Source organism: Pseudonaja textilis, chromosome 2 (genome assembly GCF_049901715.1).
Source record: "Pseudonaja textilis isolate UNSWEBS1 chromosome 2, rPseTex1.2, whole genome shotgun sequence".
Lineage (NCBI taxonomy): Eukaryota > Metazoa > Chordata > Lepidosauria > Squamata > Elapidae > Pseudonaja > Pseudonaja textilis.
In genome coordinates, this window is record NC_141991.1 from 228,715,584 (window position 1) to 228,731,240 (window position 15,657).

The following is a 15,657-nucleotide window of genomic DNA, read 5'->3' on the forward strand; positions in this document are numbered from 1 at the left end:
CAAAATTTCATGTTTTCCAGAACGTGTCTTTGGGGAAGATGTTACAAAAACCAAGGCACTGAAAATGATGAGTTGGCAGGGAGCTTGGAGGTCTTCTAGTCTAGCCCCCTGCTCAAGCAGGAGAACCTATACTATTTTAGATAAGTGACTGTCTAGCCTCTTCTTTAAAACCTCCAATGATGGAGTGCCCATGATTTCTGAAGGCAACTGGTTCCACTGGTTAATTGTCCTCACTGTTATGAAGTTTCTCCTTCATTCTAGGTTGCTTCTCTCTTTAATCGGTTTCCATTCGTTGTTTCTTGTCCTGCCTTCTGGTGCTTTGTAGAATAATTTGACCCCCTCTTCTTTGTGGTAGCCCTCAAATACTGGAAAACTGCTATCAGGTCACCCCAATTCTTCTTTTCTTTAGCCGATGATGTTGTGGGGTGGGGGAGAGAGAGATCTGAATCATGTTAAGAGTAGAAAATTATTTTTTAAAATCTTTCAGATGAGCCTGGTTCTATTTGAAATAGCAATATATGTACTGGCATTAAAAGTTTGATTCTTAGAAATGGGGAAATGACTGAACAAAAACCTAGTTTAGAAAGTATAAATCCTGGATGTCCTTCTGATAAATGTGGTTGCCTTGTAAAGAGATCTGGTATAGATTTTAGGACAGGCTGTGCATGTCAGCTAAGGATTACATATTTTATGGGTATATCTGCCTGTAAAGTAAGCTGCCATGGACTTACCTTTCCTCACTCAAAGGATGTTGACATTTTGGAATATATTGGATCTCTTAAAGTTTCCAGTGGCAACCAAAAGTAAACATTTCTTTCTAAAATTAAATTAATAATTGAAAATAAGAAGGGGGGAATTCTTGAGCGAGATTATTTCAGTTCAGATTCTGCACATTTCTGTACTCGAAATATGCTTGCAAGAAAGTTAATCCTTTAATCCTAAACATGTATTTTTTGCACTTTGCTCTGTTGGATTGTTGGTTTCTGAGAATAAAAAAAAACAAGCAACAAAATCCAGAAATGATCCAGCTAATGCACCAGAACTGTTCATTCTCACAGTAGTTATTAAATCTTGTGGATAAATCTTCTAGACTTTCAGCCCTGCCAACCCACTAGCAATATCCAGAAAGAGATAGATCTGTGTGGCTATGATCTTAAATTTTATACAAAAATATTTGTTTACTAAAATTATATGCCACCCATCTCACTATCGAGTGACTTAAAAAATGGCCTCATTTGCTTAATTGCTAGCCAAGGAAGTCATGGTAGCCTTATCTTCTATCTATAATTTGGAAGAGTATCAATGAAGTTAATCTCTAAGTAGATACATTTAGAACCAGAAGCATCCCCCTGTAGAAGAGAATAATCTGATATTGGATTTTTATATAAACAGTGGTGCTCTATTTTCATTTATAAGAATAATTTAACTACACATTAATGTGGAGTGGTAGATGGAAAGCTGTTTTTAAGAAAGTCTGTTGTAACTGCACCTTAATAGCAAATTAGAAGCATGAGAAGTTTGTCTTATTGTGAATGACAATTTAAGAACATATCGCTTGTTAACTGTTCTGTACTCTCACATGTAAGCTGGGGACAATGACAACCTCTTACAAGGACTCTCTTCACACCTCCATTCTTTTGGTGTGTTATCTTAGCGAGATTATATAGCATATTTTAACAATATTCAGCACTAAACTAACCCATGCCACTTGGGCCATATTAACATGATGAGACAGTTTTATGTTTGTGACACGTCAGACCCTATCAAGAAACTTAGTTATCATAGCCTGATAAAGTTACTATACCTTATTGAACTCATTCTAAAAACAACATCAGCAGTGTTGCAATTGGGCTTTTAAAATGACCTTGGTTGCTTCCTCCATTAAAGTTGTCCCACTTACTCCTGGACTTCATTTGTTTTAAGTTATACTGAGAACAACAAACTGGAAGTCTTCATTTAAAATGATCAGAAACTACTCAAGACCACTCATATTTTTCACTGTAAGTGTTCTGATGTGCTCAGAGTCTTAATAATTCAATAAATAATTCAGGAATTCAGTATTATAATTATTAGGCAATAATTTCTTAACATCTTTAAAACTGAATTTAATAAAGGACTTTTCTTGGACTTTTGTTATGAACGAGATTGATTGGATTGCTGCTCATTGTTTTAATTATGCCAAAGTTCACAAAGTTCACAATATATGAAGCATCAATGCAAATATTGCTGAATCTTTGTATTCCTCCATTCTTGGTCCTTTGCTTCCAGATTATTAATTTTGTTACACTTTAATTTTGTTCTAATGCAGTGTCTTCATTTCAAGGCATACAAATAGTTCTGAAGTTAAAGTGGAATTGCTAACAATATCATAGATTGCAGTTTAAATAATGAAGACATGAGGAGATTCTTTTCAAGAATACTTCTGCACACACATGCATATTAGAAATTTTTTATTAGTGAGGAAGCTTGCTTCCAAAGTGATTAAGATCAAAACGGTAAGCCACTGATTCCAAATATATGAGACAACAGATGTAAATGAAGATTGTGATCCTTTTCACACACTGTACTACAGATTATGTTTGGCATCAGAAATAAGAACAGTAAATGAAATTGCAGTTACAGAATGAGTTGCAAGAGCCTTGCAAGTTATGTAATTAGAACTAGTCTTTCTTCAGGGTCCTTGGTGCTCTCTGAGTCTGGTTATTTTTTTGCAGATCTTTATTATCCAACTAGGTAACATCAGCAGTGCACAGTGAACATCATGAAACATCTGTGAGACCAAGAGAGCAGCAAGGACCTCACAGTTCAACCCTGAGCTACAAATAGTCTCTTCTATTAATTAGTACTGGTCATCCTATACTCTCTGTGCCTCTCTCCTACACTTCTTTCAAAGTACAGTTCTGACAAAAGAGCATGGTCAATCTTTTATCACCCTAGATATTTTTAACTTTTGTTTTGTCGTCTATTACTTCCATGAAGGTTTTAGTTGTTGCCATTATTCTCCAATTTTGGGGTTTTCCTGAGCATGCTGATACTCTCCGCTGGTTCTCTCCAAGTCTACAAGCATTAAATGTCCAAGTTTGTTACCAGGAGTGATAACATTATTTTTCCAATGCCAAATCCTTTTGTTCTACATTCTGGAAAAAGTTTTCAGTGTTCCAAGAAGATTGTAAATATAAAATCCTCTATTTAACAGTGCAAATATATAAAAAAGGAACAGAGTATGGAAAATGAACTATTTATTAACAATAATGACTAAAAATAGACTCTAAGGACTTTACTGAGAAGACTTGCTTATTTTACATCAGAATTCACAAAACAGAGGTGATAGCACTGCTTCCAAATTAGACCCCAGATTCCTTTTCACACCTTGTAAGTGATATATTTTGGGACACCAACTTCTGCAGAGACAGAAAGTGCATGATGTACTTTTCCAAGCTGAATCTGGTGAGTTTTACCACTCATTTCATCTCCTTGCCTTTTTTTCTCTCAGAATCTTTTTGCTTTCTTCCCTCCTCCTCTTATTAACAGGGTTACGAGGATCATAAATTTCAAATGTGTCTTCATCTTGCACACTTGCATCTTTTACTTTTCTGGTTTTCTCCTCAAAGTGGAGCACATGTGACATCCTATAAGATTAAAAAAAAAACATAGTAGCTGGATAAATTTTAGATACTGAAAGCAAATTTATTTCCACACAGAACATCATAAACGATCTTACAAATTTTTTTTGCTAACAATGAAAGTAAAAATTAGGAACATAGTTGCCTTATTAGACATTTGAATTCTTGTGTCTCCTGCAACAATTTCTACCAAAAACAACTCAGGAATTTCATTCCTTTTTCTTTTGGAAACCACACTTCCACCTTGCCGCTGCCACCTTTCTCTCTCTCTCTCTTTTGTCAATAAATAGAACAAAACACCAACTAAGAATACATCCAATTTGTTTCACCTTTATCCTGGGGTTGTGCAGCATATTCCAGGTGCACAGGCTCTTGAATGTAGTACCTGTCCAAAATCTCTTGAAGGAGCCATGGCTTTTCCTGGAATTGCATTATCAGCTATAGAAGGGTAGCCGGAGGATTTACTAAGGAAAAGGCTCCTGCTAAGGTGCTGAAGACAAGAAGCTGCCTGTGTGGCCCTTTAGGTTACAAAGTGCTTTCTTGAGGTGGCACAGAAGCATTGCAAGGTCTACTATACATACACAGGTTAAGATAGCCAAATATGTTAAAGTCCAGATCAAATGAATGGAGATTCCATTTTAAAAGCTCCAAGCAATTAACTGGAATTGCTATGAAAAACCACCATATCCATTTTTGTTGGCTTCAGAATATCCATCCAGTATTGTTGGTGTTTTGTTTTGTTTTGCTTTGACATCTAGCCCTATTTATGACTGCGTACTCAATGGCCGATTCACCTCCCATTACTTTCTCTCCCTGATCTCAACCAAGTTCCCCCACAGACCGCTTGATTTTATTCTTAGGGCCAAGTCTGCCTGAGCAAATATATATGAGAAGAGAGTCACAATCAATTCTCAAATGTATATAATCTAAATGCATTTAGACTGTGACCATAACATTTTTATGGCTTTTGATAATTATGCTTGTCCCCCACATCAGTTTATATTTTGGTGGTCCTTCAGGCTTTAAATCTCAATTACCGGAGAGGATTGTATAATTTTGGAAACAGAAAAATTTGCATAGAATTATGCCTGTCTCTGCCATCCCATTTAAGAAATTTTCATTGAAATGTTGGCTCCTCACAGTCGATCTTTAGCCTTAACAAAATGATGGAAGTTATAACTCATACTTGCCTATATTAGGCCAAATTTTATATGATGATTTCACAGAGTTTACAGGGCTGCATAAATCATGCCACAGAGGTTATTTGCAAATCACTTTTAGTGTGAACAGAGATGATATTCAGCAGGTTCTGACCAGTTTTGCAGAACCGGTGGTGGAAATTTTAAGCAGTTCGGAGAACTGGCAAATACCACCTCTGACTGGCCCCGCCCCCATCTATTGTCTGCCTCCCATTGAGTCCAGCTGATCAGCTGGGTCTCCTTTTGTTGCCCTGCACAGGAGAACGGAGCTAGAAAGCAGGTTAGTGGGGTGGGGAGGGAATGGGATTTTGCAGTAACCTTCCCCCAGGAGTGGGGAGGGTATGGGGATTTTACAGTATCCTTTCCCTGCCACGTCCATAACAAGACACCAAGTCTCTCAGAAAGGCCTTAAAAATAATGAAGCTGTTACCAGTTAGGAATGTCTTTCAGCTTCTCTTATTAATCACATTGCTTTGTTCTATCATTTCTCATGAATGCTCCAATGAAAGCCATGACTTCTGTAGCTGGTAAAGAAACCTCCTAGAGCACATTCCTTACAATCAATTATACAATGAGTATATAAATCCAGATTAATTGAGTAGTCTAGAAATACAAAATTAAATATAACATTGCTTCTTAATACAAGTATTTCCGTAACCATCTTTACCATGTTTGCATTAACTCTACTTAATCAAGTTTCAAAGATATAAAGGCTATAAGCTTGCTGGGAGTATTCCCTATCTTTTTTGGCTCCAAGATGCATGAAAACCTGGAATAAATTAACATATAAACTCTCGTTTTATTAGTAGGTGAAACATATGCATACATAAAAATCTTTCCACTGGAGTTGGGCTCAAGCAAACAAGGTTTTTAAAATGAAGGGATATAAGCATGAAAAGCAAAACTGCTTGCACAAAGAAAAAAATTACCAATTGAGTAAGGATTCAGGCACCTCCATCATGTTGGTTGCAATCTGAGAGAAAAACCAGAAGAGGGAATTGCTCTCTATATCTGTTTTTAATTACCTTCTAAAGTACCCTCTCCCAACTCTAGGTACCCACCACAGGCTTTTGAGTTCATCCTCTCTAGTTCCTTCGCCAGCATGACCGACCATTAGGGGAATTTGAGCACAGGGTATCTGCAAGCCACATGGTTGGAGAAGGACAGCCTAAGACGGGGTATTCAACCAGATACAGAAAACTCTGCAGGTAACACTGCATGCTTGAGGAAGCTTTATCTCCTAATGAACAGCTGTTTAAAGCAGAAAGCAGGACTCTTGCTGAGATCATTACTTTTTCAACAGAAGAACGAAGCCTACAGAATCAAGCTTTCCTGGCATAGCTAAGTAACATCTTTAGTTATTAAGCAGTAACCATTCCAGCAACATTCCTCTTCAACAAGGGCTGAGAAGACTCAGCTCAAAATCTTTTTTTTTTAATCTAGATTTTCTATATATCTTCAGAGTATTTAAGGCACTTTTACAGTATTTATCCACTGTCAGTATGCTGACATTTCATATGTTTATTTTTTGAACTTGTACAACTTCAAGAAACATTACTGTGCAGCTGGGGCTTATCTCCAGAAGTTTACATCAGGTCATGTTCCAATTTTGCAACACATAAAACTGAAAGTTACAAAATAGGTTAGTCATTTTATTTTGTTAGGATTTTTAGAAAATTCCATTTTGTACTTTTCAAGAAGTACAACTTATAACAATTTACAAAGAAGTTACCTGCAGTATTTTTCCCCCAAATATGTCTTGCTAAAATCTTAGCAACTTAGAATAAGCATCGCTTTTTCACTTTTAACAGCAATAGTTAGAGTAACTAAAATCCGAGCTCCTCCTCCATATGTTAATATAAATAAGAAATATAAAATCAGTAATTATATATATATATATATATATATATATATATATATATATATATGTGACAAATTATTTTAAGACAAGGGTTTGTGATTCTAGCCTAACCTATTAAACAACTCTTAAATGAGTGAGAACCTGAACAGGTAGTTTACCTGATGGAACAATCAAATGAAGATTGTACAATAATGCAGAGGCATAGAGAAGAAAGAGAAGAAAGAAAAGAGGAAGAAACCATCCCAAAATACATTCTGCTGATACAAAACAATCAACCCAAAATGATAAAGCCAAATATGCCCCAAATCCTTTACACGCTCATCACTGACAAGATGAGCTGACATCTCTAAAAATTCTACCATGGTTTTCATTATTAATACTCTCTTATAATTCAAGAAATATAATACCCTATTTGCCTCGGCTGAAAGTAAGATACCAAGACAGCATAATGCTAGAAAGGGAAAAACACTAAGGCCAAATACAATGCTGTATTATTTTAAACATAACAATAGGGATAGGCAACTTAACTGAAACTTGTTATAACTGCTGGAAGCTGTTGATCTGAACAGCCCCCAAGTCTCCTCACTCCCTCAACTTGGTACCTTCTCACCAGTGGTATAGCAATAGCACTTAGACTTATATACCGTTTTATAGTGCTTTACAGCCCTCTCTAAGTGGTATGCAACTGGTTCGGCCCACTTCGGCCAAACTGGTAGTTAAAAAAAAAAAAGCCAACGATCAGCTGGACAATCAGCTGAGAGGAAACAGAAAAGCGCAGGATCGGCCCTTTCACCCACCCCTGCGCTTTTCTCTTCTGTTTCCTCTCAGCTGATTGGCGCTGCAGATCTCAGCTGCTGTGGAGAAAGCTGCGTGCCAGCGTTAGGCAAAGCACACCCACCAAACCACGCCCACCAAACTGGTGGTAAAACAATTTGAATCCCACCACTGGTTCTCACCAAAGCTCTTCTGGGTCTTCCAGAACATTAAAAATATATAAGTGACATCATCAAGTTAATTGTATTATTGTGTATTTCAAGCCTAGCAGAAGAAGTCTGCCTTTCTCAAAGAGAGTTAGTGAATACCCTTATTTGGCCAAATATTGAGGTATTTAAAAGGAGGGAGGAGGAAGGGAAGAATTTCATTTCTTGTCACATGGCCTGGGCGTGTATACAAGGCAACCACCCTCCCAATATTGTCTGCCTTTGGATGATATGATAACTGTAGTGCCAGGAGGATGCATAACTTTAGTCAACATGCTGCTCTACAGAAACTACAAAGACCATACAATAAACAAGAAAGGTTTTGTGCCCGCAAAGTATATTAAAGTTGGAGACACAACCATAAGCATTGCCTAAACAGACACACCCATAAAACAAAGGCTGGTTAGAACTGTGCCCCTTGTGCAATGCCAGGATAAACAACACAAAGCAACAGATAACAGAGAAAACCTACAAATCACTTCCATATTTAAAATCAAATTAGTTTAGCAAGATTAATTATATTGCAAAGTACACCAAAGATGACTATTGTAAATAATCAGCTCTATATTTCATGTAGTATGTTAGATTCACCCTGACAATGAGGCATAATGAAAAAAACAGATGGCTTTTAAAACGTTATGTCAGCCTTTGTCAGGGCTTCCAAAATGCATATATTAAGAGGATCTCTTAAAGTTTAAAAAATGTTTATTAAAGTTTTGACTTTAAAGCTGTATTTCTTACATAGAATCTAGGTCCTAAGAATGTTGTGGTGATGGGGAAGGGGGGACTTCTGCCGATTTCCCTGCAATGTTCTCTTCTTCAAGTATGGCATATAACGGTGATGGCGAACCTGTGGCACGCAGAGTCACTTCTGCCGGCACATGAGCCATCGCCTCAGGTCAGGTCCACTGCGCATGCGCTCCTGCCTTTCACCAGCCTGTTGATTGTTGGGTATCTGCCGTGCATGCGCAGGGGTGGGAAACACATGGGGAGACGTGAGTGCATGCACAGAGGCATGCGGCATGTGGCACGGGGGGGGTTGCATGCGCATTGCATTATGGGTGCAGACACGCATGCACTTTTGGCACGCAAGGACTTTTAGGTTAGTCATCACTGGCATATAAGAAGTGTGTGGATTTAAAGTCCCAAGCATAACAGGAGATTTATTAATCTCCCTAGATCAATGAAAAGTACAAGTCAGATGAGAGAGATCCAGACAGCTTCCAATGAGGTACGATCCTGCAGAGGACTGCAAACATGGCTTTCTTTTGCACACACCCCACACCAGTCCATGGGTGCCAACACTCAGGATATTTGCTAGACTGCCTCTTTCTGCATCTCCAGAAGAAACGACTAGCTGCATATTATCTGCCTGCTCCCTAGTTTTCGGTTCTTGTCAGCACTTCGTTGAGGCCAGGCAGTCAATTGTGTCTAGGATTGTGGCATGGGCTTGTCTATAAAGAAAGCAACAGAAATTAGGTTTTGGCTTTGCCATGGCCTCTCAAGCATACTAGTCAGTGAGAAGGTATGCCTTTAAAACTTGGATATTTCCAAGAAAAGCACAAACAATGTTATTTGTAACGTTAGAAGTGCAAATGACAAGAAGAAAAGATTGCAACACTTCTTTTTCTATTTACGCTAAAGCTGCAGCATGCAAAAATAGGCAGACAGACAAAACAGCTAAGTGATTCCACAGATCAAAACTAACATTTTGTTACCTAAAAAAGAAGTGTTAGCTGTTCTGGAAGAATGAACTCCCTGGCATTCTTTTCATTACCAGCAGTGTAGTGGGTGGCATAAGAAAAGGAAGGACAAATGAGAAACAGAAGTAACCCAGAAGAAAAATAAATCAAGGAAGACATGTAAAGAATGAAAGAACAAGCAGGGACCGAGAAGGCAAGATTGACAGAGAGACAACTGACAAAATGTTGACTATCAAATTGCAAAGAAAAGCTGAATAAAAAGAAAACCATGAAACACCCCCTTCCCCCCAATAAATATTGAAATGAAATCATGGCAAGACGTCTAAAGTTTCCCATAGTTTCTATGCAAAATTATGTGTTTCTATTTCCATTGGAATCAAGAGGTTTAAAAATACATAAGCGTGCACCAGTTTGGACAAACACCTGTAGAAATTAAATTGAAAAATATCATTACTAAATTGGTACCTCCTGCAAGATATTTCAATTAAGGCCTTGATCTAGCTCTTTGTATGCAACTTATTTTATTAGGGCTAAAAGGCATTAGATGAGTAGGGCCTGAGTAATACATCACTTCTGCTATGAATGCACTTACTTCTTTTGTTCTTCCACCTATCCTTTGCACAGAGCAGCCTCTGTTTAAAATAAATCTCATTGAAATAAATGAAGATCCTGCAGAGGCAGTACTTGGTGGATTGCAAACATAATCTTCAGAGACAAGACCTGCAAATCTTAAAATGTACTTTAAAGTGTAGTGGGAGTACTTAATCAATCACGAGAGAGAGAGAAAGAGAGAGAGAGAGAGAGAGAGAGAGAGAGAGAGAGAGAGAGAGAGAGAGAGAGAGAGAGAGAGAGACTTTGGTCCAAAACCAAAATTGTGATAAAAAGTCTAATTAGCAGGAGCAATGGAAGAAAGATGGATGTACTGCCTCCAAACTCAAAACAGCAAAATTAATTTCTAAAGAGAATTTGCACACAAATCTCTTGAGGTCTAAATGAGGTCTCTAGAAGGTTACACATTTCTTTAATTCTGAAGAAATGAAACTGGATGAATAAATTCCAGACTTCCAAGACTATTAGAACAATATTTCTCAACGGGTGGTACGCAGAGGCAGTCAAGTGGCATGCAACCACTCTTGCCAACTGCAACAAAATGAGAACTATCAGAAAGAGATGGCAACATTTGGGAGACAGCTTCTTAAAATGCTTCTCCTTGTAGGAAAAAGGAGGCAACTGCACATACAAGAGCAGAAAAGTAAATGTGAGTGCATGAACATGTACATGACAATTAGAATGTAGCTAATTCTCACTCAGCAAAAGACATCAACCTTGCAAGAAAGACCTGGGAAGTCCTACTTTTGGACACAGTGGCCAACAGGGGCAACTGTGCTATTCTGCATTCATTTGTTTACTGACTGCCTACCAGTGGCTTTGCCTGCCTTTCCCCAACCTATTTTATATTGCTCAAGCTGCCAAATTTGTATGCCTTCCAAGTTGCAAGGTTAACAAATAGCCCAATGAAAACTCCTTAAAGGACTGCATGTGAGCAAGTAAAATGCCCTTCTCAGCGGGGGAGAAAATCACATTTTTTTGTTTCTATCATAATGGGGAACAGATTATTTTGATAGGATTGCTTTAAAATCTCTGTATTAAAACATTTCATCGAAGTTTTTAGATAGTGTAATAATATTGTCTATATTTTTATCTGGCACTTTTATCTGCACTTCAAAGTTCATCCAGACTTCGATTCAGTTTGGACCAAGACCTTCAGTATACACAATACAAGACTTCTACTGTAATTATAATTCAGTGTTTTAGTAAAAAAAATGAAATGTAATTACAATGGAGGCATAGATAATTCAAATTTTATTTAGGATGCTTTTATATCCCAAGAAAAATAAAGAAATAGATCAAAGGCAGAATATGTGCTCTGATTATAACCCATTACTCTTTTCCCTTTCTCCAGTGCTGCTTATAGGTAAGAAAGACTATTGCTTTATTTAATAGCAATAGCAATGGGACTTTGACTTATATACTGCCCACAGTGCTTTACAGCCCTTTCTAAGAGATTTACAGAGTCAGCATATTACCCCCAATAATCTGGATCCTCAGGAATAGAACCTGAGAGTAAGCTTCAAAATGCCAGTATTCAACAGTGTTAATTCAATTTGCATGTGTTTTCATGTGTACAGATGCACATTTACTGTGCTACAACCCCAATGACGAATGGGAATAAACAACTGGCAATCCCACTCACCCAGCATTCTCAAGGCAAAACTTTCATTCTTTGCAGAAATCTAGTTGCTAATATACATTCTACTTTGTAAAACTGCTGTCACAGTTTAATCCCCCCTCCTAATTTTAAAGGCCCCAGATTGGTCATTCTGCTCTTAGAACATTCTGAAAAATCTGTCTGGTGGGATATTAATGTGTCTACAAAAAAGCAGGCTATCAGAACTCACAACCCTGCTCCATAAAAAAGCAACTGGGTTTTGCAACAGCATCAGGACAGAGGTATATAAAACCATTATGATTTATGCTTCCAGTATTTCCACTGGGGAAGCAGAGGACATGATGCCTTTGTTCTATCATTTACAGGAACAGTTCACACATACACTATATTTAAAGCATTTCCCAAAACTGCTACAGAAACATACTTCAAATGTTTTGATAAAGAAGATTAATCAAGTGCTTTCAAAAGTACATGCCAGTAGTGCAAATGGATATGAGACATGATAATGCGAAGGCCAGATGTCATCCCAGACAGCAGAATGATGTACACAGAGTTACAAAATACGTCTTATAAGATACAGGGACTTTCGGACTGGAGTAGGTCAATAATTCAATTAGTCTAATACCCTAGCTATGCTGTTTCACTGGCCCAAGAGCTCTGAACAGGCTTATGGTAGCAAACAACTTAGCGATCAGAGAACCTGGCAAAACTTGAACAATGCCAGAATTAGTATAGAGGGTTGCAAAGCTTTCCATAAACAGGCCCAGACAATTAATAAGAAGTGAGACCTTTACTCAAATCTTATTAAGTGTAGCCAGTTCTGGCTTTTATGATCAGAAGCTGGAAAATCCTTGATGTCAGGGGAAGGAAGTGCCCAGATATGTGATGCTGAGGTCTACATTTTTAAAGAAATGCCTATAACTACCCAAAGGAATTCTTTATAGAACAAAATTGATAGAGCTCAAGCAGTGTTTCTATACAATGTTAGAGTTGTGATATGGCCCAGTTCTCTCTAAAGAGAGTTGTTATGGTTGAGGTGCAATCCACTAGCACTGTTTCTGTTCCAGTTGGAACAGTTTTTCCTCCTGGTTATAAAGTTCTCATACTTAACTTGGTTCTATGGGCTGGCATGCTTTGTAATAAAAACATCTGTCTGACACTAGAATATTTCATTTATGCTCACTGAATGCTCTCAATTCTTGCACACAATTAAAAATCTGTTAGATTCACCCTGAGGATTATAAAGACAATGTGCCTTTATTATTGTCTCAGAAACAAATATTTAAGATTACTAGCTTGTGCATAAATTGGTATACATGTTATAGATGTCCATGGTGCTTCATCTTTGCCATATAATAAACAACTAGAATATTAAAAGTTAGATTTTTTTTAAAAAGTCTATTTTAAAATCCATTTTTAAAAAAACACAGATTGGGCAAAATGCAAGAAAAACAACTCTTTTTCTGACTCATGAAATGTATTTAAATAATAAAAATTACAGCTCTGGCAGAAGAGTTCCATGTTATGCAACATTCTATGTCTCTTTCTCTCTCTGGAAGAACACTTTGCTTCTTATAGCAGTCAGTGTTGTACTGGAATTGTAGTACAGGAAGCTTCTTATTGCATATGTTAATATTCCAGCCAATAATATTATAATCATTACATCATAACGTGGAAGAGACGAATGAAATTGCTTCTCTATAAGATTGGCCTAGAGTAGGGATAGTAAACTGGAGCTGTCTAGGCTGAACTACACTCCCATTATTCCTAAGTTGATGATGTTTAATCACATTAAAAATATTCTAATAAGCAAATGATAGTAATAATTAACTTTTGCTATAATCATTTGTGATGACCCAGGGCGTGGCACAAAGGCCACCCACCCAGATAATAAGTAGAGGTCCCTTTATTAGCTCCAACTTTGCCCCCAATGTCCCAGTTACCTTCTGATCTAGAGAAAAAAACTCTCCCACGAACCTGCAGATATTCCAATCCAAAGGTTGTAAATGGAAAACTTTAGATTATAAATCCAACAAGGCAAAATAAGGTAATAACTTCGGCAGGCAAGATATGGAGTTCCAGAAGTGAAGTAACACAACAGTAAATCAAACCAGTTGGGAGGATGCCAGGAACTCACGTAACAGCAGCCAACACTAGATTAACTCAACAATTGTTTCCGACAACCACCCCACCCATCTTCCTCTCCTTTAAACTCCCTCCCCAGGTATGCCTCATGAAGGGAATCAGGGCCCTTTCCTCCCTCATAAGCCAGACAACCCATGTTTTTCTCTGTTCTTCCCTGCGTGCCCTAGGATGAAGAGGGGGTGGGCCTTGGTCTTCCTCTGAACCCCCTTCTCCCTTGTCCTATTTCTCCCCTGGTCTGCCCAGCATGACTTTGCCCCTCCCCAGTTTCCTCCACAGCCAACAGAGTCACTCTCCTGCTCCTTTTCAGCTGTTCGTTTTCCTCCAACTGGGGGGGGAGGGCATGACAATCATTATTAAAAAAAAAACCAACAACAAGAAGACCTCATTGTTATACAATACAATTATAAGATATTTTATTGATCTGGGAATTTCAAGTGGTTTTAATGGTTTAAGTAAAGGAGCTTGGACTTTTTCATGCAGAATTATATATTTTTTTACAGTATACCATTTTGAAATCAGATATAATGAAAAACAGTATAATAATGTTTTAAGTAAATATTTTAAAAGAAAAAGGCTGACCAGATACAGTAATATAAAACTTATGATTAAAACCGTTACTCTGTTCCAACCTATTAATAACTACACATACTTGAGGATTTTAAATCTTTAAAGGAAAAATCACAAAATGTACAAGATTGAACTGAGTGGACACAAGATTTAGAATGCTAGACTTATAAAACAAAGATAAAAGATCTGGCTATGTTTAGTCTATAGGAAAAGGGAACAATAAACTTAATTATAGAAATAGATTTATACCTATGATTAAATTCAAATAAAGTGAATTAGTGAGTTTAATGATTGTGTTCATATAGAAATGTAGCTGATTAATTAACTTTGCATATTATTGCAGAGCAATATAACTTTTGTCTAAGTTTGGCTTCCATTTTAAGAAAGCAAAGTGAAAAATAGGGGTTTTTCCATTGGAATTGGTCTAAAATACAGGAAACACTAACAGATTAATCCTACAGATAAGTGCATTGCAAAAACTACAGTATATTCCTATGATCTTTGAGTTTCATTGTATATTGATACATTTTTCTAGAGTAACGTAATAAAAGGCAAGCTTATAGATATATATTGTATATTAAACATGTTCAAAGTTGTGATTTGCCATTTTGAAAAAGAATAACCATAAGGATGCATTTGTCACACCAACTATCAAAAACTGATAAGAATTATTATATTTCTGTAGGGGCTCTTAAATATCACATTATCTCACATTAAACTGCATTACTATCCTCAGACTTGGGCACATCATCAGCATATTTGTACAAAGTTATCTACATTGCATAAGGTCTATGCTTTTGTTTCAGAACACAAATTATACACTTTTCCACTGTTTGGCCAGCCAGGCATTGTATTATCCATGTTCAGCCAACAAGGCTCAAAAGTATTTTAAAAACCCAAAATAAAATTCAGAGTCAGAGAGTTTGTGATGAGTTGTTTTTGTTTTGTTGATTTTTTTACAAGAGGAAAAGGCCATAATAGCATTAAAGCTGGAAAACTCATTTTATGTTCTGATTCAAGAAAAAAAAAATACTGGTATAGTCCCAACTCACTGTGTTGATGGTATGGTGAGTAGCATGTTTTGAATTCCATTTTATGATTTTACTCCTACAGTAGATGTTTAATATACATACTTAATTACTACAAGCTGCAGAGTCTCATGATTGCAGTGGATATAAATTTGATACATATGTGCTGTTGTAATAGCTTTGGAGCTATAGTTTTAATTCTGGCTGATCTCTGAGAAAGCAACAGTCATAAGCATGAAAATGGTCTTAAGTCACTTTTTTCAGTGCTATGGTAATTTGACTGGTCACTAAATGAACCACTTATATAATATAAAGTTGCAC

General features: G+C 37.0%; 1 protein-coding gene across 2 annotated transcripts in view; it reads right to left on the bottom strand.

Annotated features, from left to right (window-relative positions):
* Positions 1-2,437: 2,437 nt before the first annotated feature.
* CWC27 (CWC27 spliceosome associated cyclophilin) overlaps positions 2,438-15,657 on the bottom strand; it is a 104,024-nt gene continuing 90,804 nt past the window's right edge. For both annotated transcript variants that reach the window (XM_026717199.2, XM_026717192.2), the window contains exon 14: positions 2,438-3,629. In XM_026717199.2, the coding sequence (XP_026572984.1) occupies positions 3,467-3,629 (163 nt within the window). In that variant the 3' untranslated portion in view covers positions 2,438-3,466. The remainder of the gene's footprint in view (positions 3,630-15,657) is intronic.